The sequence below is a fragment of the Procambarus clarkii genome, chromosome 7 (genome assembly GCF_040958095.1).
Source record: "Procambarus clarkii isolate CNS0578487 chromosome 7, FALCON_Pclarkii_2.0, whole genome shotgun sequence".
Taxonomy (NCBI): domain Eukaryota; kingdom Metazoa; phylum Arthropoda; class Malacostraca; order Decapoda; family Cambaridae; genus Procambarus; species Procambarus clarkii.
The window spans coordinates 16,538,828-16,563,017 of NC_091156.1; the positions used below are offsets into that span (position 1 = coordinate 16,538,828).

Below are 24,190 nucleotides of genomic sequence, written 5' to 3' on the forward strand. Positions count from 1 at the left end.
AGCCCTCAGTTCCTCCACTGATGCAGCTTGTTTTAGGCGACTGCAGTAGGGCTCCAGAGTTGCCAGTAAGCTGTGGCTGTCCCTGGTGCTTTCCATTTAAATGTTTCTTTGGACTTGCATCCTGTGTGTTTTGTTTAATACACCATGGTGTAGTGTGAGCCAGGCTTTTTAAGAGTTCTTAAGAGCTTCATGTGCTCATGGTCCCCTTCCCTAAGTACACACTAGCTCTGCCCCTGCACTGGCAGTGTGTGTTTAGGGGTTCACTTCTTTAGAGGTCCTTCCTGCTCAGGGTGCCTTGGGGAAGTCAGGTGTCTCGTTACTCTTTGTCTTGACCCAGGTTGGTAATGAGCGTTGGCTGGTGGGGTGCACTTGTGGCTCATGTGCTTGTATATACAGCTTGGAGGTCGGTGTTCACAGCCATGTTGGCTTAATTTTAGGTCCAGCATAGCATTTCAGTGCCTAGGTGTCCTGCCTGTTTTACCCCTTCAGGCCCAGGAAATCCTCTACTGGTTCAGTTGACCAGTGGCTATACCCTCTGAACATATTCATCCCTCGTGCAAATTTCAGGGTTGTTCATTGTTTGTGCCTCAGAGCAACAATCAACATTCTGTCTCTGCTATGCCCACTGTTGGGTTGGAGATGCCTACGACCTAGAATCCTGTGGGGTTTGCACATCCCATGTGACTCTCCTATCTGATTCTCCTGCTAAAGTTCCTGCATATCAGGTGGCCACTACTTTATGGGGTTCACTTTACCCGTCTTCACGCGTCTAGGTTGTGTTCATGGTTGAATGCCCCGGAGTTGGCCTGCCTTGTGTTTCGGGACCTGGAATTGGGGGTCCTCTTCCACCCCCCCTTCCAACTTGACCTCTTTACAAATGCCTTAGCTTTAAGTTGGAGTTTCATGTAGTAACCAGGTCTCTGGGAGGTTGTTGGTCTCCTCCTTTTGGTCGGGCACAAGTTTGCAGCCCTGTGACATGCATTAGGTAGGATTTGGATTCTTCCTGGCTCCGTGCTTCGGATCCATTCGAACTGTGCCCCAGTGGTTCATTGTCTGAACCAGAGGGCTCCCTTTGATCCTTTGGAGCTGACCACTGTGAGTAGCTCATCTGCTGGATTCTTGGGGCTTAGTTCCCCGTGCATTTTGCGTTCGGGTAGTGTCCAGGTTCTTTCCCATCTCTGTGGAGTGGACCGTCCTGAGGCTCTGTGAGGCATTCGGACATCCTGATCTGGCTCTCTTAGGGATGCATGTCTCACTGATCAGCATCACCCTTTTGAACTCTTCTCTTCACTTCATTTATTTATTTATTTATTTATTTATTTATTAATGCATCAGCTTGAAATTAGCAACTTCATCTTTGTGTGGCTCTGTTTCCTGATTGTGATGCCCTTGCAAGGGATGCCTTTTATTTGGACTGGATGTGGGGGAGATTTCTGTACCTCTTTGTCCCAGTCTAGCTGTTGCCTCAGGTCCTGGCCAGGTTGGAGTCCTACCAAGAGAGGATGGTATTTCTATCTCCTTGGTGACCAGCTCAGCCTTGGTTTCGGACACCTGCTTGCTCGGTGTCCAAACCAGGGTGTTTTGCCACAATTCTTCCTCTTTCAGACAATTGGCCTCAGTGTGGCTAGCTTCAGGGAGCCACTGAGGCTCAACCAGAAAGAGGCATTTCATTATATTCAATGGTGGATTTTTTTTTTTTTTATGCTAAATTCTGCTTATGAAAGTGGTATATTTTTTATTTTGATTGTGTTTAAAATTTTGAAGCAGTTATGCTGATTGGCAAATAAATTTTCTGGTAGCAGCAGTGCCACAGCTGTTTAAAGAAAATTAACAATTTGCTACATTAATTTATATTATGAAGCTATTTGATCTTTTCATTTATGAATTTTTCTTTATCAGGAAAAAAAACCCGAACTTGCAGTAGTGGCAGACAGTATTGACACAAGTAAAGGTTCAGGCATGGCCTCAGATTCATCGTCTGACTCATCATCTTCATCCTCTTCATCTGATGATTCTTCTTCGTCAGAAAGCATGTCAGACAGTGGCCAGGAAAGCTTACCCGAGCATAAAAAGAAGAGGTATGTATGTACTGTATAACATTTTTTTGTTAAATGTGACTGCATATTTGATTATAGTGTAAGCTTTCTATGCTTCTAACTACATGTTTTCTTAGAAGCATGGAAAGCTTACACTAAAAGATCAACAATGCAGTAATTCAGTCATATTTAGTTAGAGGAAGAGCCAATTGTGCTTCAAGGAAGAACTGCTGCCAGTGTATTCAAACAAGTTTAAACTCAACTATATGCCTGTATCATTGACAAGTGTAGTAGTTAAAATATTTGAAACAATAATTAAAACTAAATGGGTAGAACACCTGGAGAAAAACTATATGATAACAGACAGACAGTATGATTTTCGATCTGGAAGAGCCTGTGTGACGAATTTACTCAGTTTCTATGATCGAGCCACAGAGATTTTACAGGAAAGAGATTGTTAGGTTGACTGCATCTATCTGGACCTAAAAAAGGCTTTTAACAGAGTTCCACATAAGAGGTTGTTCTGGAAACTGGAACATACATATTGGAAAAGTGACAGGTAAGCTTCTAACATGAATGAAAAATTTTCTAACAGACTGCAAAATGAGGGCAGTTATCAGAAGCAATGTATCGGACTGGAGAAATGTCACGAGTGGAGTACCACAGGGTTCAGTTCTTGCACCGGTAATGTTCATTGTCTACATAAACGATCTATTGTACTAGGTGGAATACAAAATTGTATGAACATGTTTGCTGATGGTGCCAAGATAATAGGGAAGATAAGTAGCATAGATGATTGCCATGCCCTTTGAGAAGACCTGGTTAAAATAATTGTATGGAGCACCACTTGGCAATTAGAATTTAATGTGAATGTAATGGACCATTTTATGGAATGTGGAATAGGAGAACATAGACCCCACACAACCTATAAATTATGTGAGAAGTCTTTTAAAGAATTCTGATAAGGAAAGAGTTCCAGGGGTGTTTCTAGATAAAAAAAACTATCATCTGAGGACCACATAAAGAACATTGTGTGAGGATCCTATGCTACACTGCTACACTTTCTAACTACAAAATTACTTTTAAATACATGGATGGAGAAATTGTTCACGACTTTTGTTAGACCAAAGCTGGAATATGCAGCGGGTGTATGGGCCCATGTCTTATGAAGCACATGCTACATACTCGACTCACAAGTTAAGCCTGGCCTCAGGCCGGGCTTGGGGAGTAGAAGAACTCTCAGAACCCCATCAAGCAAGTATCATGCAGGTACATCAACAAACTGGAAAAGGTGCAAATACATGTAACTAAATGACTCCCAGAACTGAAGGACAAGAGCTACGAGGAGAGGTTAGAGGCATTAAATATACCGAGACTAGAAGATAGAGGAAAGAGGCGATATGATCATTACGTACAAATTAGTAACAGGAGTCAATAAATTTGATAGGGAAGAATTCCTGAGACCTGGAACTTCAAGAACAAGAAGTCATAGCTTTAACCACTTAACTGCACCAACTGAGTATTCTCGATCGGCGGGAAACTGCGCCAACCGAGAGAACTCTTTTTTTTATTTTTCCGTACCCATTCTAAATGTGTGCGAGGTTGGTTGTGTACGAAATGGACTCTTAGGACCTCCATTGAGAGGCAGCCATCTTGGAAAAAATTCCCAGAATGCCCTAGGGCTGCTGGCTGGGTTAGTACTGAGTGAGCAACCATGGGTGGCACACGCTCCTCTGGCCCCCAAACACCTGTCCAGCGCGATGTTGAAAGATCGCGCTCTGTCGGTGAAATTCAAACCAATCAAATCTTATGTTTAAAGAACATAAGGGTCATAATATTGGTGAAGCTAGGCGCAATAGGGACCTAACACAAAGGTCGGATGCAAGTGATACAGCACCTATGAGGATGATACAGTGAGCGTATCTGGTTGTAGCTCTGAGCACCACCCTTGCCCACCCATGCTATCTCCAATTTATATAGATAATACATAGATGAATCATTTTCTGCATACAGTGATGATGCATCTGATACAAGAAACATAGATGAACATTGTTAGCGGCTTCATGGTGGTGTTTTCTATAGATATTTTCAAGAATAGCTGAATCTCTTCCAGACTGACGGACATTCTTTGAGACTAGCTGAATCTCTTCCAGACTGACAGACACTCTTTGAGGCTAGCTGAATCTCTTCCTGACTGACAGACACTCTTTGAGGCTAACTGAATCTCTTCCTGACTGACGGACACTCTTTGAGGCTAGCTCAATCTCTTCCTGTGTGGAACCTTACACGGCGATGTTTTCAAGACTACCTTACAAGTTGATCTTTTCCTATAATTTTTTCAGTACTACCTTATACTTTATAAGCTTGGCTACATACAACCTACAAATACTAAAGCCAAGGGTGTACGTGAGTGCATTATTTGCAAGCACACAGAACGAAGAAAAAGGAAACGAAAATCTATCTGTACCTGGTGCACCGAGAGCGAAGGCTCGCTGTGCACAATGGACTACTTCGTTGATTATTACTCACCTCCGAAGTACTGAATGTGTAATACAGTGTGTTACTGTGTAAATAGTGTGTGAAACTGTACATATTGTAATTTTAGTGAATTTTTAACACTTTCGCCCGGGCATGACGCAGCATTGCATCATCCGTTTACTGTCGGTAATGCCGGGGATGACGCAGCATTGCGTCATCCACTTTAAATAATCGCCAAAAATCAGGTTTTTATCCAATTTTTTGGGGACTGGTTTTAAAATGCACGCCAATGTCTTCCCATTTTCTTTGTTGAGCCTCGTGGCCCTCAGGCGGCTTGGCACACGCCGTGGGCCCATTGTTTTCGCTCCACTGTTGTGACCAATGTCGCCTCCCCTTGCATCTCAAATGTGTGAACATTTCGACTATTTTCCGTGGCTATATTTCTTACTGCAGCTTTAGAAACTATCTACGCTTACTCCACGATGGATAGTGATCATGAACAAGGCCCTTCCAGGAAGAAAATTGCGAAAGAAAGGCTTGAAAAGGGGCGGGAATTGGGAGTGTAGCTGGAAGGCGTCTGAGCGCTCACTTGCGGCTAACGCATGGCCTGTCTTCAACTCGTCGGCGGTTGGAGCGTGACCAGGTTTTTTATTTTATTAGCTAATGTTCCTCTAGAGAATTCTATTGCGAACCCATTGAGACCAAAATGAAAGACCTAGGACGAAAATTGAGGTGACCAGAGTGAAAATAGTGAAAACATTTTATCGCGTTTGCGCGCTCCTGGGTAACTCGTTCACACTTTCTCTGTTTGCTGCGGGTAATTAGCCGGGCTTTTGGAGTTTATATGCATTTAGTGCTGTAGAGAATTCTATTGCGAACACAATGATACAAAATTTAATCTCGTAGGACGAGAATTAAGGTGACTCTAAAGTTGAAGAGAGTATACACTTTTCAGAATTTACGCGCGCTCCCGTGACACCCTGGGTCCCATATCACACAGTTGAAGGGAATAAAATAAAAAATTATTTTGGGGAACACTTTAATTCATGTGCACAGGGGGAATTTCACAATAAACTCGGTGCAGCACAATGGTTAACCCTCAAACCGCTAGGGGCTCAAATGGATTTAACACCCACAGGCGCAACAAAAAAAAAATTCCAAAAAATTCTTTCACATAGAACAAATAATTGAAAATATATTTGTGGCAACACCCGGTGCTTGAATGGCCCGCGCGACCGTGTCTGGGCGTGTCACACACAGGCGACCAGTCCCTGATGACGTCACAGCGCACCTCATCCACGTCCCCACAGCCAAAGTAAGTAGAATTTGGTATTTATTTTTACATAGACATGTTCAGGGAAGGGAATTTATCATTTTACGAAGAAAAAATTATTTTGGGGAACACTTTAATTCATGTGCACAGGGGGAATTTCACAATAAACTCGGTGCAGCACAATGGTTAACCCTCAAACCGCTAGGGGCTCAAATGGATTTAACACCCACAGGCGCAACAAAAAAAAAATTCAAAAAAATTCTTTCATCTTATAGAAGTGTTCATTTTTGTTCCCTGATCACGGAAAAAATAACAAAAAAATCGTAGGTGGCATATTTTAGCAGCAATAGGGTAGGGAAGTCTGACAAAAAAGGGGCGTTGACAGAGCCTTCGCCAGACGAGGTCTACTCCACTCGAGCTGTCAGGCGGCAGTTGCCACAAATATATTATTACCTAATTATTTCAATGTCTCTGATTGATTTTTTCTTATTTTTTTGCAGTAATATTATTCAATACAGTGAATTGTGATATATTTATATTATAAAATATGTGAACTATCGCTGTACTCAAAATTATGGTGTGCATATTAGTGATTCAATTATTATGTTCATAAAACAATTAACAAATAGGTTTGCTGTTGTTACACTATATCCACAGGTTATATATAAGTATTTGCATGTTTTGTTCACCATAACGAACCACTAAGTTGGTCTTGTGAGTCAAAAAGCAACGAGGAGTGACCACCACACACCAGCCAGCCACTCGCTGCCACTCCCTCCCTCAACAACACCTCACTCCCCCTCATTCTCCTCCCACAATACTGCTTTTGCATTTATTCACTATACACAGACATTATATATAAGTATTTACATGTTTTGTTCACCATAACTGTACATCTAAGCTTGTATGGTGAGTAAAGACACGAAGACGTAGCTATTCACACAGGCAGCTGGTGGCAGCCGCCCTCAAGGCCAGACGCACTAATATTTCTCCTCCAACAATACTGTGTGGTGTTATTATGCTATATACACACATTATATATAAATATCTACTTGTTTTATTCACCATACCTGTACAAATATGCTGGTATGGTGCCCAAAGACCATAGTGGCCACCAGTAAACAACATGACAAGTCGTGCAGACGACGCATCTCCCTCACCAAATTGGCGGCTCCCAACCTACTCCTATTGCTGTTATCACATTCTATACACACGTTATATAAAAGTATCTACATTTGTGTTCACCATAGCAAACCACTAAGCTGGTATAGTGAGTGCAGTCAATAAAAGGTGGCCACACACAGTCAGAAGACGACGCCACCACCCTCCCTCGCCCAGCATTACTCCTCTCTCCATGGACCACAGCGCTAAATATCACCACAATCCTGCTATTATCAGAATCCTGTTCAGTTTTATCACAGTCAGGGTCTTCTGTAATACTATCATCGCTAAAATAATAGCAGGATCATATATATTATGGCATTTGTAGGCGATGCTGTGGTCACAAGCTGAACAGCGGTGCTGAGAGCTCGTACTGCGTGCGCCAGCCTTGGTGGCTTGCTCAATACTGACGCTCTCACACCCAAGAATGTTGGCCTGGATTTTTTTCTAGATAGCATCTGGCAACTATCGGTCGTGGTTACACTATAGCTGCCCCTATCCCAGGCGGGGCATTTAAATTATAGCGCTAGACACAAGATCATATACTGTATACAGTATATGATATGCGCGGTTTTGGTTTTGACACTGAAAGCATATATATTTGATTTGCGCGGTTTAAGGGTTAAACCAACTAAACAAAGCTGTCGAAGAAATATAAGAAAATTAACTTTTGCAAACAGAGTGGTAAACGGTTGGAACAAGTTAAGTGAGAAGGTGGTGGAGGCCAAAACTGTCAGTAATTTCAAAGCGTTATATGACAGAGTGCTGGGAAGACAGGACACCACAAGCGAAGCTCTCATCCTGTAACTACACTTAGGTAATTACTTAGGTAATTACGTATAACATTGTGTATTGTTTATACTGCATTAGCTAGCACATTTGTAATGTTCAACATTAACTCTTAAACTGCTACCGTATAAGGGGTATAAACCAAAAAAATATTTGAATTATGTAAAAATTTCTTATAAATGTTAAAGAAAACTCGAACTTATTGGTTTCAGAGTTGTGAAAGTTTCCTCAAAATATTTTCAGAAATTGATTTTAGACAAACTTTTTAAAAAGAAGAACGTTTTGTTGATAAGAACAGCTCTTATTAATTGGAACTGAGGAATAATGCAGTAATAAAGAGATGCAAGCACCTATCCAATGAACAGAGAAAAAGAATAGTAGTAAAAATTGTCCACAAAGTGGATATGCAGCTGGTGCCTTTATAGCATTTCTGAGTAATACATAATAACACAAATAATAATGAGTAAGTATGTTATTATGCTCTATTTTGTTATTTATCATATAAATATATTACCCAGTGTTAATATCTGTTACTTTTATCAATGTACAAAAATATAATTTTTTTAGGGGAATTCTGGGGGGAGCCCCGTTGGCTCCCCGGAGATATCCAGGCTGATTTTGCTAATATTAGACTTTGGCATCAGTCAGTGTGAATGGAGTTCTTTGGCCTACCAGGGACCACGAGCCAGAACCTGGCCCCCTCAGAGAGGCATGAGGAGCAATGACCTATAGAAACCCCCGTGTGGTTGGAAGCATTCTGTGTCTGCCATCGACCAGGTCAGGCACCCAGAAAGGTAAGCGTCCCTAAACAAACTCCTATTTTGGTTAAGAAATTGTTACTGAGAGCCGAACTAGTGGACAGAACTACCCAAACAAAAAACCGAGCAAAGGAGCAAACACGTTGCTGCGCCGCCGTCTGCGGCAGCTCCCTCCTTCCCTGGAGGGGGAAGGGGGAGCACCAGACACCTCGCGCTGGCTACCCACAACCCCTGTTCTGAGGCTGGATATTAAAAACACGGGAAAACCGCTGACCGGAGGGAGGGAGGGTTGCCGGAGAGCCTCCAGGTCTTATCCCGAAAATGGCATTTCATTACATCCAACGTTGATTTTCTGGAGGGAGCCCTGTCAGCTCCCTGGAGCTATTTACCAAAAGACAAGAACAAGAGGGGTCTTACCCAAGAGGCGGTTGTTGCTCGCTCCTTAAAGTGAAGCCGAGACAACTGGCTGCAACCGCCGATCCAAAGCGACACAGGCCCGATGAGGCCCGGGAACATTAACTAGGTAACATGCAGCCAGGACCCTGTTCGACCGCCAAAAACCCCGCGCCCAAATGTCAGCCCAAGACGCATTGCCCCTATGGCAGCAAGAGCAGCAACGTTGGGGCACGAGGATAGACCACAGGCTGGCTGGACCGAATAACCCTGTGGACGACCTGAGAGACCCACACCCTGAACAGGGAAGAAGGAAAACCGGATCAACCCAAAGCGCGTCCCCGGACACGGAAACCGTGGCGCGCAAATAACGGCGGAGAGTCACAACCGGACACCACACATGATGCACCCCCAGCCTGACTAACCAAGAATCAACAACCGAAGGATCCCTTCAGAAAGAAGCCATCTCATTTTTCGCCAGAAAAGGAGGAGATGGCTGCAAGTGAACAAACCTGTCACAAAGATCAAAAGAGCAGATACCCAACAAAACGCTGATGTAATTTTCACAGATTTTGCAAAAGCTTTTGATAAATGTGACCATGGTGTTATTGCACATAAAATGCGTTCGAAAGGAATTACTGGTAAAATAGGCAGATGTATCTACAATTTCCTGACCAACAGAACCCAATGTGTAATAGTCAACAAAATAAAATCCAGGCCATCAACCGTGAAGAGCTCAGTCCCCAGGGTACTGTGCTTGCTCCAGTACTTTTTCTCATCCTCATATAGGACATAGACAAGAACACAACCTATAGCACTGTATCATCCTTTGCAGATGACACTAGGATCTTTATGAGAGTAGGCAACATAGAGGACACAGCAAACCTCCAGTCAGATGTAGATCAGGTCTTTCTATCGGCTACAGAAAATAATATGGTGTTTAACGAAGATAAGTTCCAGCTCATGTGCTATGGGAAAAATGAAAATATAAAAACGGAAACCACGTACAAAACTCAGGCAAATCATAACATAGAACGAAAAGGCAATGTAAAGGATCTGGGTGTACTCATGTCGGAAGACCTTACCTTTAAAGAACACAATAAAGTAGCCATCACAACTGCAAGAAAAATGACAGGTTGGATAACAAGAACTTTTCACACTAGAGATGCTATACCGATGATACTTTTCAAAAGGCTTGTGCTCTCTTAGAGTGGAGTACTGCTGCACAATGACAGCCCCTTTCTAAGCTGGAGAAATTGCTGACCTGGAGAGCGTGCAGAGATCCTTTACTGCTAGAATTCACTCAGTAAAACATCTAAACTATTGGGACCGACTAAAGAGCCTAAAACTGTACTCCCTTGAGCGCAGGCGGGAGAGGTACATAATAATTTACACGTGGAAAATATTAGAGGGGCTGGTCCCAAACCTGCACAAAGAAATATCATCACATGTGACCAGAAGACATGGCAGGATGCGCAGAATACCCCAGTTGAAAAGCAGAGGTGCAACAGGTACTCTGAGAGAGAACTCTATCAACATCAGAGGCCCGGGACTGTTCAACACGCTTCCACTACACATAAGGGGCATAACTGGCCGACCCCTCACAGTGTTCAAGAGAGAACTGGATAAGCACCTCCAAAGGATACCTGATCAACCAGGCTGTGACTCATACGTCAGGCTGCGAGCAGCCGCGTCCAACAGCCTGGTTGATCAGTCCGGCAACCAGAAGGCCTGGTCGACGACCGGGCCGCGGGGACGCTAAGCCCCGGAAGCACCTCAAGGTAACCTCAAGGTAACCCCTGCACTGAAGGAGAGCATGAAGCTCCCTGACCCGACTCCCCAGAGGCCAGTGCCAACAGGAATAATAGCCTTAGAAAAACAATTCTGAACCAAAGGGGCCACAGCAAACCAAGGAGAAGAGAGAAAAGAAAGCACCCGATCCAAGGACCAGGATGGCTCAAGCAACGCATGAGGAGGCCGGTGGTGAAACAGTACACGAGACAGCTTGCGAAACGGCGCTGAAGTAACGTCAATACTGAAAAAGCTGTAGCGGCTCCACCAGCGCCGCACGATTTGAGGCGACAGTATTAGGCATAACGGTCTTGAAACAATACTGTCATAACATGACAGTCTTGAAACAATACTGTCATAACATGACAGTCTTGAAACAACCACGAGAAAAAGGACAAGACGACCTCAGGTTGCTTCAGGTGACTCGTCTGCCGCGTTCTAGAGGTTTGGCTCTCCTGGCTGTTCACGTTCGGGGGATTTCCAATGTCCTGGCGTACGGCCTTTCCTGGTTTATTTCCCTGTCCACGGAATGAATGGTCGACGCCGACTCGTTCTGTTGGCTCTGCCGGATGATTGGGTCTCTGAAAGTGGATCTCTCTGCGTCGATGTGATCAAGGCGTTTCCCGGTATATGCGGCGCCCTTTCCTGACTGTGAGACCTTCAGGGTCGATGCCTTCAGGCAGGACTGGTTGAGGTGGGGTTACCTGTACCTCTTTCCCCCGGTTCAGCTGTTGCTCCAAGTCCTGGCTCGCCTGGAGGGGAGCCAGGGGAGAGTAATCCTCTTGGTTCCTTGGTGGCTGACCCAGCCTTGGTTTCAGGCGCTTCTTGCTTGGTGTCCCAACCCGAGGGTCTTCCCGGGGCTCCACCTCTTTCAGGAGATCAGTCCTGCTTGTTATGAGGCTGGTTCGCTCTTCTCCTCAAGTCTTCATATCTGGTCTTTCTTACTCGAGTCTATCACCCCATTTGTATAGGGTGCAGGTGGCTTTGTTATTGGTCTCCCATCTGTGTGCCTCGTCTCGGTGGCAGTATGAGGTTTCCTGGTGGTCCTTCTGGTTTTTCCTGTCACTGCGTAGGTGTACTTCGATCTCTAATAGGGTTGTCTTGTCCTTCCTGTCATGGTTGTTTCACGACTGTCATCTTATGCCAAATACTGTCGCCTTCTATCGTGCGGCGCTGGCGGAGCTGCTCCAGTGTGCATTCAGTACTGTATTGATGTTACGTCTGCTCCGTTCTGCAAGTTGTCTCGTGCATTATTTCACCTCCGGCCTGCTCATGCGTCGCCCAAGCCCTCCTGGTCCTTGGACCGGGTGCTTTCTTTCCTCTCTTCTCCTCGGTTTGTTTTGGGCCACTTTGGTTCAGGATTGTTTTTCCAGGGCTCTTTTTCCTGTTGGCGTTGGCCTCTGGGGGTCGGGTCTGGGAGCTTCATGCTCTCCTCCGACGCAGGGGTTTCTGCTCTTTTTGGTTCTGGTGGTAGGTTTGTTCGGTTGCAGCCGTCTCTGTCTTTTCTGACGAAGAATGAGACTGCTGCTTTCCGGAGGGATTCTTGAGTTGTTGATGCTTGGATGGTCAGGCCAGGGGTGCATCATGTCTTATGTCTGGTTGCAGCTCTCCGCCATTATTTGAGCGCCACAGCTTCGGTGGCCAGGGATGCACTTTGAGTTGATCCGATTTCCCTTCTTCCCTGTTCCCAGGCTCGGGTCTCCCAGGTCGTCCGCAGGATTATTAAGGCTAGCTAGCCTGCGGTCTATCCTCATGCCCATGACGTGCGTAAGTTTGCTGTTTTGGCTGCCGTCTTGGGTAGACATTTGGAGGTCGAACAGGGTCCTGGCCACTCGCTACCTTGTTAGTGTCCCTGGTCCTCGTAGGGTCTGCGTTGCATTGGGTCAGCAATTGCAACCAGTTGTCTCTGCTTCGCGTTGAGGAGTGAGGTGTGACCAATGCCCGGGTAAGTCCCTGTTTTCTGGGGGGAGCCCCGTCGGCTCCCCGGAGCTTTACCGGCTGATATGCTAATGTCAGACTTTGGCATCAGTCATGTGTATGGAGTTCTAGGGCCTACCGGGGACCACGAGCCAGAACCTGGCCCCCTCAGAGAGGCAAGGGGAGCAATGGCCTATAGAAACCCCCGTGTGGTTGGAAGCATTCTATGTCTGCCATCGACCGGGTCAAGCATCCAGAAAGGTAAGCATTCCAAAACAAACCCCTATTCTGGTGAAAATTGCTACCTAAGCCGAACTAGTGAATAGAACTCTTCAACAGAAAACACGGAAACTAGTATGACGTCATACGTCACCGCGCCGCTGTCTGCGCAGCTCCCCCCTCCCCGGGAGGGGGAAGGGGGAGCCCCAGACCTCCCACGCCGGCTATCCACCCATCAGTTCTTCGGCTGATGCTATAGGCACTGGTTATGTGCTCCGGCTCCAGTGGTTGTTTCAGCACTGTACCTAGAGTGTGGTGTCTGTTTTCTAGGTGGTGCGTGAGCCGGGTGTGATTCTTCAGTACTCGGGCTGCATGCGCCTAGGGTTCCCTTCCCTAGGTGCCCTGTAAGTACTGCCCTTGGGGCTTGGGGCCACCTTCCACAAGTTCCTTGGGTCCTGCCCCTGCTTGGCCGTTTACCGCTTGGTTTTCGGCCGCTCTTTGTGTGCTCGGGTGTTCTGTCTCCCTTGTTCGCCTTAGAGTAAGGGGCAGTGTTTGCACTGGTGGGGCGCGGGGTACTGTGCAGCTTGTCTTTACCAATCATAGCGGCCGGCTCTGTTCCGCTTGGGTACGCTGTCCTCTTGCGGGGTTTTCTTTTTCTTTTGTTTATATACCTGGTGGGGGGGTCTGCCTTCGTTCTTGCCCCTTGTGTCCCTTGTGTTCTGAGTATTTCTGGTGGTACCCCCTGCTAGGTCCCCGTGAGTGTACACGTCCCGGGGGTTCAGCTCTTAGAAAGTTGTTTGGTAGCTTGGGTGCCGGTTAGCAGTACCCTGCCTGGGATTACCTGAGCGCGAGTCCTCTTAAAGTAAACGCTCGGGACCCTGGGAAACCCCTGGGGGCGCGCGGGTCCGATGGATGTGACCCCAGAGCCCCCCCCTTGCTTCCAGCGAGTTTGAGGGTTGCTCTCACCTTTTGTCTCTGGGTGACTCTCTGTTTTGCCTCCGTCTGCTGCCTGTGGGGTCGGTGACACCTTCGACCCGGTGTCCTGCGAGTTTGGTTGCTCGTTGTGGCTCGGTTACCCAGTTGTGCTAACAAAGCGGGTGCGGGCAGCAGGGGCGTTGCACTTGAGCCTTGGTGGTGGCAACGTTCTCGTGGTTTCCTCCCCGGGAGCCCCGGGGCTGCCCCGTTGTATTTCGTTTTGGGACTTGGGGGTGTTGGTTGCTTCGGTTCCATCCACGCCCCCTTGTCTTTCCCCTGGTTCACCCTTCCTGCCTGCATCCGGTTCCTTACCGTCTGTAGGTTCAGGGCGGGGTGTTTGGTGGTGTTGAGACTCGGGCAGTCTCGGGGAATTCCCCTTCCGGGGTAGTGACGGGGGCATTTGGGCCTGTTCCTCCAGCCGTGTTGTATGAGTCTGCCAGTGGGCTCCCTTCCTTAGTGTTTTCACGGCTGCCCCGGTTTTCTGGTACGGCCGGGGCTTTGGGGGAACGGCTCGGCCCCGGGGCCTGTCGTGTAGGTTCCCGGGGCTGGGGAGGGGCTGACTTGGGGGGGCCTTGGCCCCGTTAGACCCCGTGGGGGGTTTTATCCCCCTCTAGGCGGGGCTTGTGGTTACGCGGAGTGGGGTCTTTCCTCCCCACTCGCCGTACGTGCTGTTGGAAGTCGGCCCCTCCCCGGGCTCGGTTCCTTGGCCTTTGAGTCGGTTGGTTCCGTCCTGTGGGTGGATGTTTCCTCCCCCGCTTTTTGGGACGGTGTTTTTGTCATGTTTCCCCGTTCGATGGGGTTCTGCGTGACTTTTGATCTCGGGTGCGCCTGCGCCTTCGTGTGCCTTTGGGACTAGTGTTGGCTTCTGTGTTCTCGAGGGTACGGGAAGGTTTTTCGCTACTTCCCGCATTATTGGAACGTCTGTCGGCTCCTAGTACTTGTCGCCCTGTTGGGCTACTTGTCGCCCTGTTGGGCTACTTGTCGCCCTGTTGGGCTACTTGTCGCCCTGTTGGGCTACTTGTCGCCCGGTTGGGCTACTTGTCGCCCGTTTGGGCTACTTGTCGCCCGTTTGGGTTCCCCTTTTTTTGGGCTCTTTGCTTCTTTGGCCGGTTTTATTGTTCCTGCTTCCTCTTTTGGTTCTTTTTCTCGTGCAATAGTCCTGGCTGGCGCCTTCCCGCAGGGAGGGTGTGCGGTTCGGCCAGCGTGTTATGCGCATGCGCCGTGGAGTTTGTTTTGGTCTGGGCGATGGTTCAGTGCTGGGGTTTTGCGCCCTTTTTTGCTACAGTGCTTCGCCTCTCGTTCTTCTCCCTGGCTGCGGTATGTGCCCCTTTGCGCCAGGGGTGTCCTGGTTCCCAGTTGTGGGGAGGACACCGCGGTTTTCTGTGTCATGGGTGTGGACCGCCTCCTTCGCCTCTCCCTGTTCTCCTGCGGGTCCGGCTCTGGCGTCTTCACCTGGCGGTGCTCCCAAGTTCTTCTGGGCACGGTTGAGTCGTGTCAAGTTCGAGCCACCATTCGCCAGGTGAGTTCCTGCGGTCTGGCGTCTTTTGGCCGGGCGCTGGATGCGGCGGTGTTCATATACCTGTCTTTATTTAGGTATAATTTTGTACGACTGAGACCGTTCGCACACCAGTGACTGTCCCTTTATCACCCCTTCCTGTCCCCCTCATGTGCATGTCCAACCCATGCTGGAGTCATTCAGGGGACCCTCCTTTTTTTTAATGTTGTGAGGTGTGGGGGTTGTAGGGTTGGTTCTGTACTCACCTGGTGAGGCTCCTGGCTGTGCTTGCAGGATTTGAGCTCTGGCTCTTGGGTCCCGCCTATCTGGTAGAACTTGCGGGATAGTACCAGTGGAGTGCAGTGGTGCTATTGGCACTTTTGGGGAACGCTGTATTACCATCAGTGGTCTGTGCTTGTTACACGACCTACTTGCGAGCATAAGCCTTCTTGCTGGTTCGTCCGTGGACTTCCAGGGCGCACTGGCCTGTTTTCGTATGGCAGTTCCGGCCCGTCCTGGTTGTGGGGGTATGTGGGCCGGTGGACTGCTCCTAGCGGCTGCCTGGTGGGCCATCCTCTGGCCGGTCTGGCCTGACCTTGGGCCGGGCTTGAGGTGTAAAAGAGCTCCCAGTACCTCATCCAGCAGGTATCGAGCGGGGTTTCTCCGCCGTCGGTCGCCTGGTGCAGGTTTCTGGGCCTGCAGGGTTTTGTCGTGTCTCCGTTGGCCCTGTCTGGGGTCTGCCTGCTCCGTTCTCTGCCTTTGCAGAGGGGAGTTGCTATTTACATGTTGCATGTTGCAGTGGTGCCTGTTGCTGCTGCTGCTGCACGTGAGCATTGGTACCGTGTTTCACGGTGGCGTGTCCTTGTTCCTGTGTCCGGTTGTGGAGTGGCGCTTTGCTGCCGTTTTGTGCCTGGGGATTGCGTGGGGTTTTTGTCCCTGCCTGATTGTCCACCCCTGGTTGTTCTCCTGGTTTTTTTTTTTTTTTTTTTTGTGCTTCTGCTCTTTCTTCCTGCCTCTTCTGCAGCAGGAATGTTCTGCGTGTGTTCTTAGGCGTTGGTCAGCCTGTGTCCTGTGATGTGCTTCTTTGTCTCGGTCTGTTGCAGTTGTTCGTGCCCCTTGGTTCGGGTCCTGTTCTGGCGGCGACCCTTCCGCCTTCTTTGGTTTTCCTAGCTTGCCCTGCCGGTTGTTGTTGTTTTATTTTTTTGGGGGGGGGGGGTCTTGCGATGTCTGGCGTCGGACCCGTCGTTTCTGAACTCCTGGCGGGCTTGCATGCTTCGGAGTTTTTCTGTTCGGCAGACGTTCCATCTCCTTGTGCCGCCTGGGTTTCGGTGGTCGCGCCCGAGATCTTCTCGCGGCTCCGCCTTTTTCCTGGGCTCGGGGGGGCCTTGTCGGGGCTGCTTATGTTCTGCCTCGTGGTCTCGCCTCCGGTTGGTGGTCGGGTGGCTTCGTGGTAGGTGTCCCACCTGCGTGCTTCTTGGCGGCAGTATGGGGTATTTTGGCGGTCCTTCCTTTTCCTGTCCCTTCTTCGGTGGGTCCTTCTTGTTGGCTTGGTTTACTCTCGGCTTGGTTTTCTAGTGGGGGTTGGGGGCCGTCGTCTTGCCACATACTGTCGCCTCTTTTCGTGCGGCGCAGGCGGAGCCGCTTCAGCTTGCTTTCGGTCTTGGTGTTGCTTCTGCACCGTTAGTCAGCTGTCTTGTGCGTCATTTCACCTCCGGCCTGTTCGTGCGCCGCTTGCACCATCCTGGTCTCTGGTCAGCGTGCTCTGTCTTCTCCTCGGTTGGTAGTGTCCCTTCGGTTCCGGTGTGTTTTTTCGTCGGCTCTTTCCTTTGGGCCTTTGCCTCTGGGGGTCGGTTCGCTGTGTTTTCTTGCTCCTTCGGTTTTAGCGTTTTGGTTGTTTGATGGCAGCAGTCTCCATCTTTTCTGGCGCGGGGTGGGGCTGCTGCATTCTGGAGGGGTCCAGGGTTTGTTGGTGCTTTGTTAGTCGGGCCGGGGGTGTGTCGTTTTTGTGTTCAGTGGCGGCCCTCTGCTGTTGTTTGCGTGCCACGGCGTTTGGGTCCGGAGCGCGTTTTGCGTTCCGGTTCTGTTCTTCCCGATTCGCGGGTGATGGTGTCCCGGGTGGTCAGCCGTGTTCTTGCGGCTAAGCTGCCTGTGTTCTTCCCTCATGCCTGTGGCGTTCGTGGCTTCGCTGCTCTCGCTGCCGTCTGGGCGACGTGGCCTTGCAGTCTTTCGGGCATGGATTTTTGGTGTTCGTGCAGGGGCCTTGCTGCTCGTGGTTCTCGTGTTGTTCCCGGGATTTTCGGGGCTGTGGCGCCTTGGGTTGGCGTTTGCTGCCGGTTGTCTCGCCTCCTTGGGGGGTGCGTGGTGTCCGCCTCCCGGTTTTGTCCCTTTGACCTTCCTCTGTGGGTAGTTAGCTCCGGGGAGCCGACGGGGCTCCCCCCAGAAAACCAGCGTTGAATGTAATGAAACGCCATTTTCTGGGTGAGACCCGGAGGCTCCCCGGCAACCCTCCCTCCCTCCGGTCGGCGTTTTTCGCGTGTTTTGACATCCAGCCTCAGAACTGATGGGTGGATAGCCGGCGTGGGAGGTCTGGGGCTCCCCCTTCCCCCTCCCGGGGAGGGGGGAGCTGCGCAGACAGCGGCGCGGTGACGTATGACGTCATACTAGTTTCCGTGTTTTCTGTTGAAGAGTTCTATTCACTAGTTCGGCTTAGGTAGCAATTTTCACCAGAATAGGGGTTTGTTTTGGAATGCTTACCTTTCTGGATGCTTGACCCGGTCGATGGCAGACATAGAATGCTTCCAACCACACGGGGGTTTCTATAGGCCATTGCTCCCCTTGCCTCTCTGAGGGGGCCAGGTTCTGGCTCGTGGTCCCCGGTAGGCCCTAGAACTCCATACACATGACTGATGCCAAAGTCTGACATTAGCATATCAGCCGGTAAAGCTCCGGGGAGCCTCCGGGTCTCACCCAGAAAATGGCGTTTCATTACATTCAACGCTGGTTTTTTCTTGTCTTTAGGTAGTTGGCTCCGGGGAGCTGACAAAGCTCCCTCTAGAAAACCAGGGTTGAATGTAATGAAACCCCATTTTCTGGGCGAGTCCTCGGGGCTTCCCAGCATCCCTTCCTCCCTCCCTCTGGTTAGCTGTGTTTTCGCGTATTTTGATATCCAGCCTAAGAACTGAAGGATGGATTGCCGGCGTGGGGGGTTTGGGCTTCCCCTTCCCCCTCCTGGGGAAGGGGGATTTGCACAGACAGCGGCGCGCGACATGATGAGGTCATGTTCGTTTGCTAATTTTCATTTGGGGGGTTCTGTCCACTCGTTCAGCTTTCAATAGCAATAGTTTCACCAGAATAAGGGTTTGTTTTGGGATGCCTACCTATGTCTGGGTGCATTCTATGTCTGCAATGGCAGACATAGAATGCTCCCAACCACACGGGGGTTTCCATAGGCCATTGCTTCCTCGTGTGTTTGCACTGAGGTCCTGCAAAGAAAGCAGCTTTTGATTGCACTCATAACTATTTTATTTTTAATTTTCAGAAGGAAGAAGCACAACTCACCACAGCGATCTTGAGGAAAGAGCTAAATGCTTGAGAGATTGATGCTTCACATTACACCTCTCCCAAGATTGTGAAGCAAATGAAGCATCAAATCTTATGGATTAGTAACACTTTAAGACTCATATTGTTCGCATGCTGTTAGGTCATCCAGAGGCCTTCAGTCATTGTCTATTAGCTTATGCAGAAATATGAGTGCAATTCATTCATATAATTATTGATGGGCATTAACAGTATTAATGCATATGTTTTAGGGAATCAAGGCAGCATTGTACTCTTTCTGATTCCCGTGTCAAACTGCACTTATTCGTAATGAGGAACTGTATGAAATTATTGTTACTTTAAGGAACTATAAGTACTGTACTGTAATATTAGGTGATGTTCAAGTATTTGTTATTACTCTAAATACCACATAGTTTTCATTCAAAGATATGTGTGTGGGAGTAAAATATTAATCCAGCTTTTCCATGTCTTTCTGTTTGATGTTGTCTCTCAGGTTGGCTGTCATGAAATTAATGTCACGTCATAAGTTTTAAGTTTAAGGAGAAATTTGTTGTGTAATCCTCTAGTAAAGGAGTGTTTCCATCAGTTTTATCTCAAGCAGGCTGGTGGTACTATATTTGTCACTTATCTTCCCCAAATGCCTCCCAAGGTCAAGGTTTCACTTTTAGTGCACTCGTGTCGCATTTCTTTAATATTTTGCTGAAGAAGTGTAAATGAAATCTTACGTCAGTTAACAGGAACATGTGGAAGACTGAGCCTGCTGGAATATTAATATGTGGGAGACTGGGCCTGCTGGCATATTAACAATACATGTAGGAGACTTAGCCTAAACATGCTAGAAACCATTTATACCCAATTCAATTCATTTTTAATGTTGTGTATTCCATGAGTACTGAAGATATGATAACATGTCTACCGTGGTTAGTGCTTGTTTGCAGTTAAGACCTCTTGGCCAGCCCCTCTGTCCACTTCTTTCATGGTTCTTAATAACAAATTCCAGAAACAAGTGTCTTTATCTGATGTTTCCCTGTTATATTTAAGAGGGAAACTTATTTAAGATTTTGTTTTAACATTAAAATGTAACTATTTAAAATGTTAACTGAGGGAATAAGTTATCAAACATTGCCTTTAAAGATATATTATTACAGTAAATTTGTTTGAACTGCAAGATATATTGTGGCTGATATCTCTGCTTAAGTATATTATTAATTTTGTACTTCTTATGCCTCGGCATTCGGATGTAAGTTAACTGGTAGTAGAGTTACAAGGATGGAATACTGGCCTTGATCACATTCAAGGTGCTTCTGAATGGTGCCCTCTAGTTTAAACGCAGCAATGTACTGTATGTGTAATGTATATTTCCGTGATATGATGGAGAATTGTATTTAGAGCAGGAATGTTGATGTAGCATTCATTCTCAAAACATGAACACTAGTTATTTTTTTTAAATAATGGAGTAATATTTCATTTTCAAAATTAGATGCAATTAGGCAAATATGTTTTGAGTGGAGTGTGAAAATTAGTTAAATAGTTGCAGTAAAAATTCAGGGATTATAGTAAGCATTTTCATGATGGGAGCCTCTCCCTGCCTCTACCCTAATATTGTTCATCACAAGATGAGGTGCAAGAATAGTCACTCAATTGTGTAACCAAAATACATTTTTGTTACTTTGCTGTATTACAAAGTGATGAGGTTGGTGTGTGAACGGTGCGTGTGCACTCTTCCATTCATGTCTTTCCATCCGTCCACGACTTCCATATTGATGCGTTAAGTGTTTGTGACGAGGCCCAACACAAGCTGTATGTATGGACATATAGAATGTATGATCAGGGAGTGTTTTGTGAAGATGGTCTATAATATGACAGTGTCTGTAAAAGTTAAGATGGAGACACCAGAAAGAAAAGGATAGGTTTTGAAAGAAAGGTGTTGGCAAGATATGGGTATTGACCTTAATATTGGTCATTAAGAATGGAAGCATTACATAAGAGTTAGTAGAGATGTAGTCCTTACCTGGCAGGTCAGCATGTGTGAACACTGAACAATAATTACTGCTCTACACACTGCAAGATCAACTCTCAAAAGAAAATCATCAAGCCACTATGGCTATATATTAGAGTTTATCTGTTAAAGACTATTGATTAAGGATAATAGCTTTCTCAAACTGATTTTGTATGTTATTTGATTTATAGCTACTATGATTTGTCTTAAAAAGAAGTGTTTGGAAATAAATGGTCAAGTTATTTTGAAAACTGGGGTATTCTACTTTGAGATGCATGACTGCAAATAGAACAATGTAATTTGGACAGTAAGGGAAAAAGTTTCTTTATAATCAAAATAACATTGACTTTCTCATCTTTAACAAGTTAAGACAGTAAAATTTTGTTAGGGTTCATTCATAGTGGTGTTGCCTCTGTCGACTTGCATTTTCCACTACAAAGGAAACAGTTCGTGCTTTTTCCGCTTCCTATAAATAAATTACTTATTCGGCGTTCTACCCGTCATTCGTAACGACATCCAAAACCATTTGAGAAATAGATGGTTAGCTGATATAAATAAATGATATACAGGTACTGTACCATCAAATGTGACCTATCGCAGATGTCTCCTTGCTACTAAAATCAGAGTTTTTAAATGTTTTTAAGTTATGTAACTTAGAAAAATTTAATTCTTATTGCCTGTCAGAATTGCATTGTCCTACTAACAGTTGTGCACTTTCTCATAGAATGTTTTGATTTTCAGAATGATTAGAAATTTTACTTTGCTTTTGTTCCTCAGAGTCATGTCCCTCGATATAATCCTTGTTGAATCTAATATCTTTGACAACTCTCGTCTTGTCATTTTGGTCTCATATTGACACCTTGAATGATGTTTAGAAACTTACAAATATTCTGCAACACACGGTACTAGGTGAGTACACGGTGCTAGATAATTGCTTGCTTTTCCATCATGTGTTGACAAGTTATTTATATATAGCTTGTGTGTAATTAGGCTTATGTAGATTTCCATTTTCTGTTTGGTTATATCGAACAAGAAAGGCCACAGGAATAAATAACTTTCGATGTTGGATAGTTAATTATTGGGGGTAGCTATCCTTGGTTGTTTACATAAAACATTAGCAATTATTTGGTAAAGATCTGTATGTGGGATGCTAGTTCACTTGAGGCAACACCTTTATGACTGCGTACCCAGCAAAGATGTACTTTATATATATATATCTCCTAAACAGTGAGATATACAACCAATGATAAAATTTCATTGTGCTGGGGAGGATGCTTTTTTACAATTAATGTTAAATTACAAAGCAGCATAAGTAGGATTATAGGCTGCACATATTTCTTTGTATTCTGGGGGTTATGTAACATAACAAAATGTAAAATAATGTTTGTAGGCTTATTTTTATGCAAGTTTATTTTGTGCTAAATATTTGTTTCAATATATCCTAATTACTGCCTTAGCGTCATTCTCTTTACATCTCTACAAAATTTATGAGATTGTTCATAATTATATTGCAACACCTGTATTTTTTGTTTGTATTCATGCAAGTGCAGTAAATACAAATAATTAGAGTATTTAGAAAGTAATTAATGCAATGATATGAGTATTTAGAAAGTAACTTGAGGGCTTTAGGGCCCCTCAAAGAGTAACTTTGAGGGCCCACTGTATGCCTTTATTCCAGATATGTTCCCTTGTTCTCCCTCTCATGTCATTCCAAAGTTCAGGAATTGGTTCCAAATTTATAAAAAGAATATTGGTTATAAAGCCTGTAAATTAAACATACTATCAGTTCGTAGCAAGAGAGAGAGATCCGCTTATCTGTATTGTCATAGAAATGAACACATCTTGCATTAATCAGTCCTTCTAATAAAAGACGTTTCTTATAGTATTAGAATATACGAATATTGACATTTATAATAATTACCAGTTCATTTAAGTAATGTGTATAATTTGTTCATGGAATCGATTATTGCACATGGAATTTTTTTATTGCACATTATTTTTTCATGGAATAAATTATTGTGAGTAAAGACAAATTTACTCACATGGTTACTGCTCATTAATAATCAAAATGTCATTGAAATTAAATTATCAAAACTGATAACATCATACATAATATAATTTGGCTTTAATGGTTTTAATTAGTTATTTTGTATTATTGTTAAGAAATTTTATCAGACTTAACATTTTTGGCGGTCACCACCTCTATTGCTGGTACTAGTACAGTATCAAGAAAAATTGTCAAATCCTAATCAACTCATGTAAGCTTCAACCCTAAATTAAAACAAAATTATTCCCAGTATCCTATCTTATTGATCAAAATCTGTTATAAAGTGCGGCACATCTATGGTACTTGCATATGACCATAGCTGTGCTAGCACAGACTTTTTCTTCACAAAGATAAGGTGAGCCATTAATACGAATGACTAAGAGTGCGAGGAACCGCACTTGGTTGCTGTAGACGGGGTTTTACAAATTATTAGTAATAAACATTTGGCCCCGTGGGACTTGGTGAGGAGGTAAGCTTGTGTATCCAGATATACCGAGTGTGTCCGATAATGTATCCCGGTGGCATCAATAATAGTAAACCAGTTTGTTAAAACATGTTCTTCATTCCTATTACAGTTTGTGTACAAGAAAATACTGTATTTACAAGCAATAATACAATAATTTGTCAAAAATAATGTCCAAAAAGCATTATCATTAAAATATGCACAATGCACATTTATGCCATAGATATAAAATGGACTTGAAATGAAGAAAACTATATATATATATATCTATTGTTGACATTTTCTAATTAAAAAACAGCTTGAATATACAATACAATTTTGCTGAAAATAGCATTTAATGTGAAAGTTCCACAGGTGCAGTGTTCTGTTCAAATGATGTTATATTATACGTAATTACATCTTGTAATGGCGTGCTAAATGATCTCGAGGAACTTCTGAATACTGTCTAGTGCAGGCTATGCTATATAGCCATCTTGGCTTAGTGTTTTCTTTTGAAAATGCTCAAGCAGCATTTTTTTGTGGCATATACACCAGTTCTCAGTTGGTTAACCTGAGCTGTTTATATATTGATGGATTAGGGAAAGTCGGCTGAGGCCACGAGTACAACAACTACAGTACTTTACTACCACAACTCACCAGCCTGACATCTCTCGTATAATATTATACTATATACAGTATACAAAATAACACTAATTAGTACATTTCATCTTGTAAAGTATTAATTTTTTAGGTTTCTGTTTATGATCATTGTGGATGGTGTGAGTCAAATTAGGCACCAGTGGATGTGGAGAGGAAATGAGTGGCGAGTGCATGGAAACGTTGTCGCCCTTGGCTAGGT

General features: G+C 45.5%; 1 protein-coding gene across 1 annotated transcript in view; it reads left to right on the forward strand.

Annotated features, from left to right (window-relative positions):
* JMJD6 (Bifunctional arginine demethylase and lysyl-hydroxylase PSR) overlaps nucleotides 1-23,441 on the forward strand; it is an 89,046-nt gene extending 65,605 nt beyond the window's left edge. Inside the window, exons 7-8 of the mRNA XM_045747435.2 lie at nucleotides 1,900-2,078; nucleotides 18,824-23,441. Coding sequence (XP_045603391.1) covers nucleotides 1,900-2,078; nucleotides 18,824-18,857 — 213 coding nt within the window. The 3' untranslated portion in view covers nucleotides 18,858-23,441. The remainder of the gene's footprint in view (nucleotides 1-1,899; nucleotides 2,079-18,823) is intronic.
* The last annotated feature ends 749 nt before the right edge of the window (nucleotides 23,442-24,190 follow it).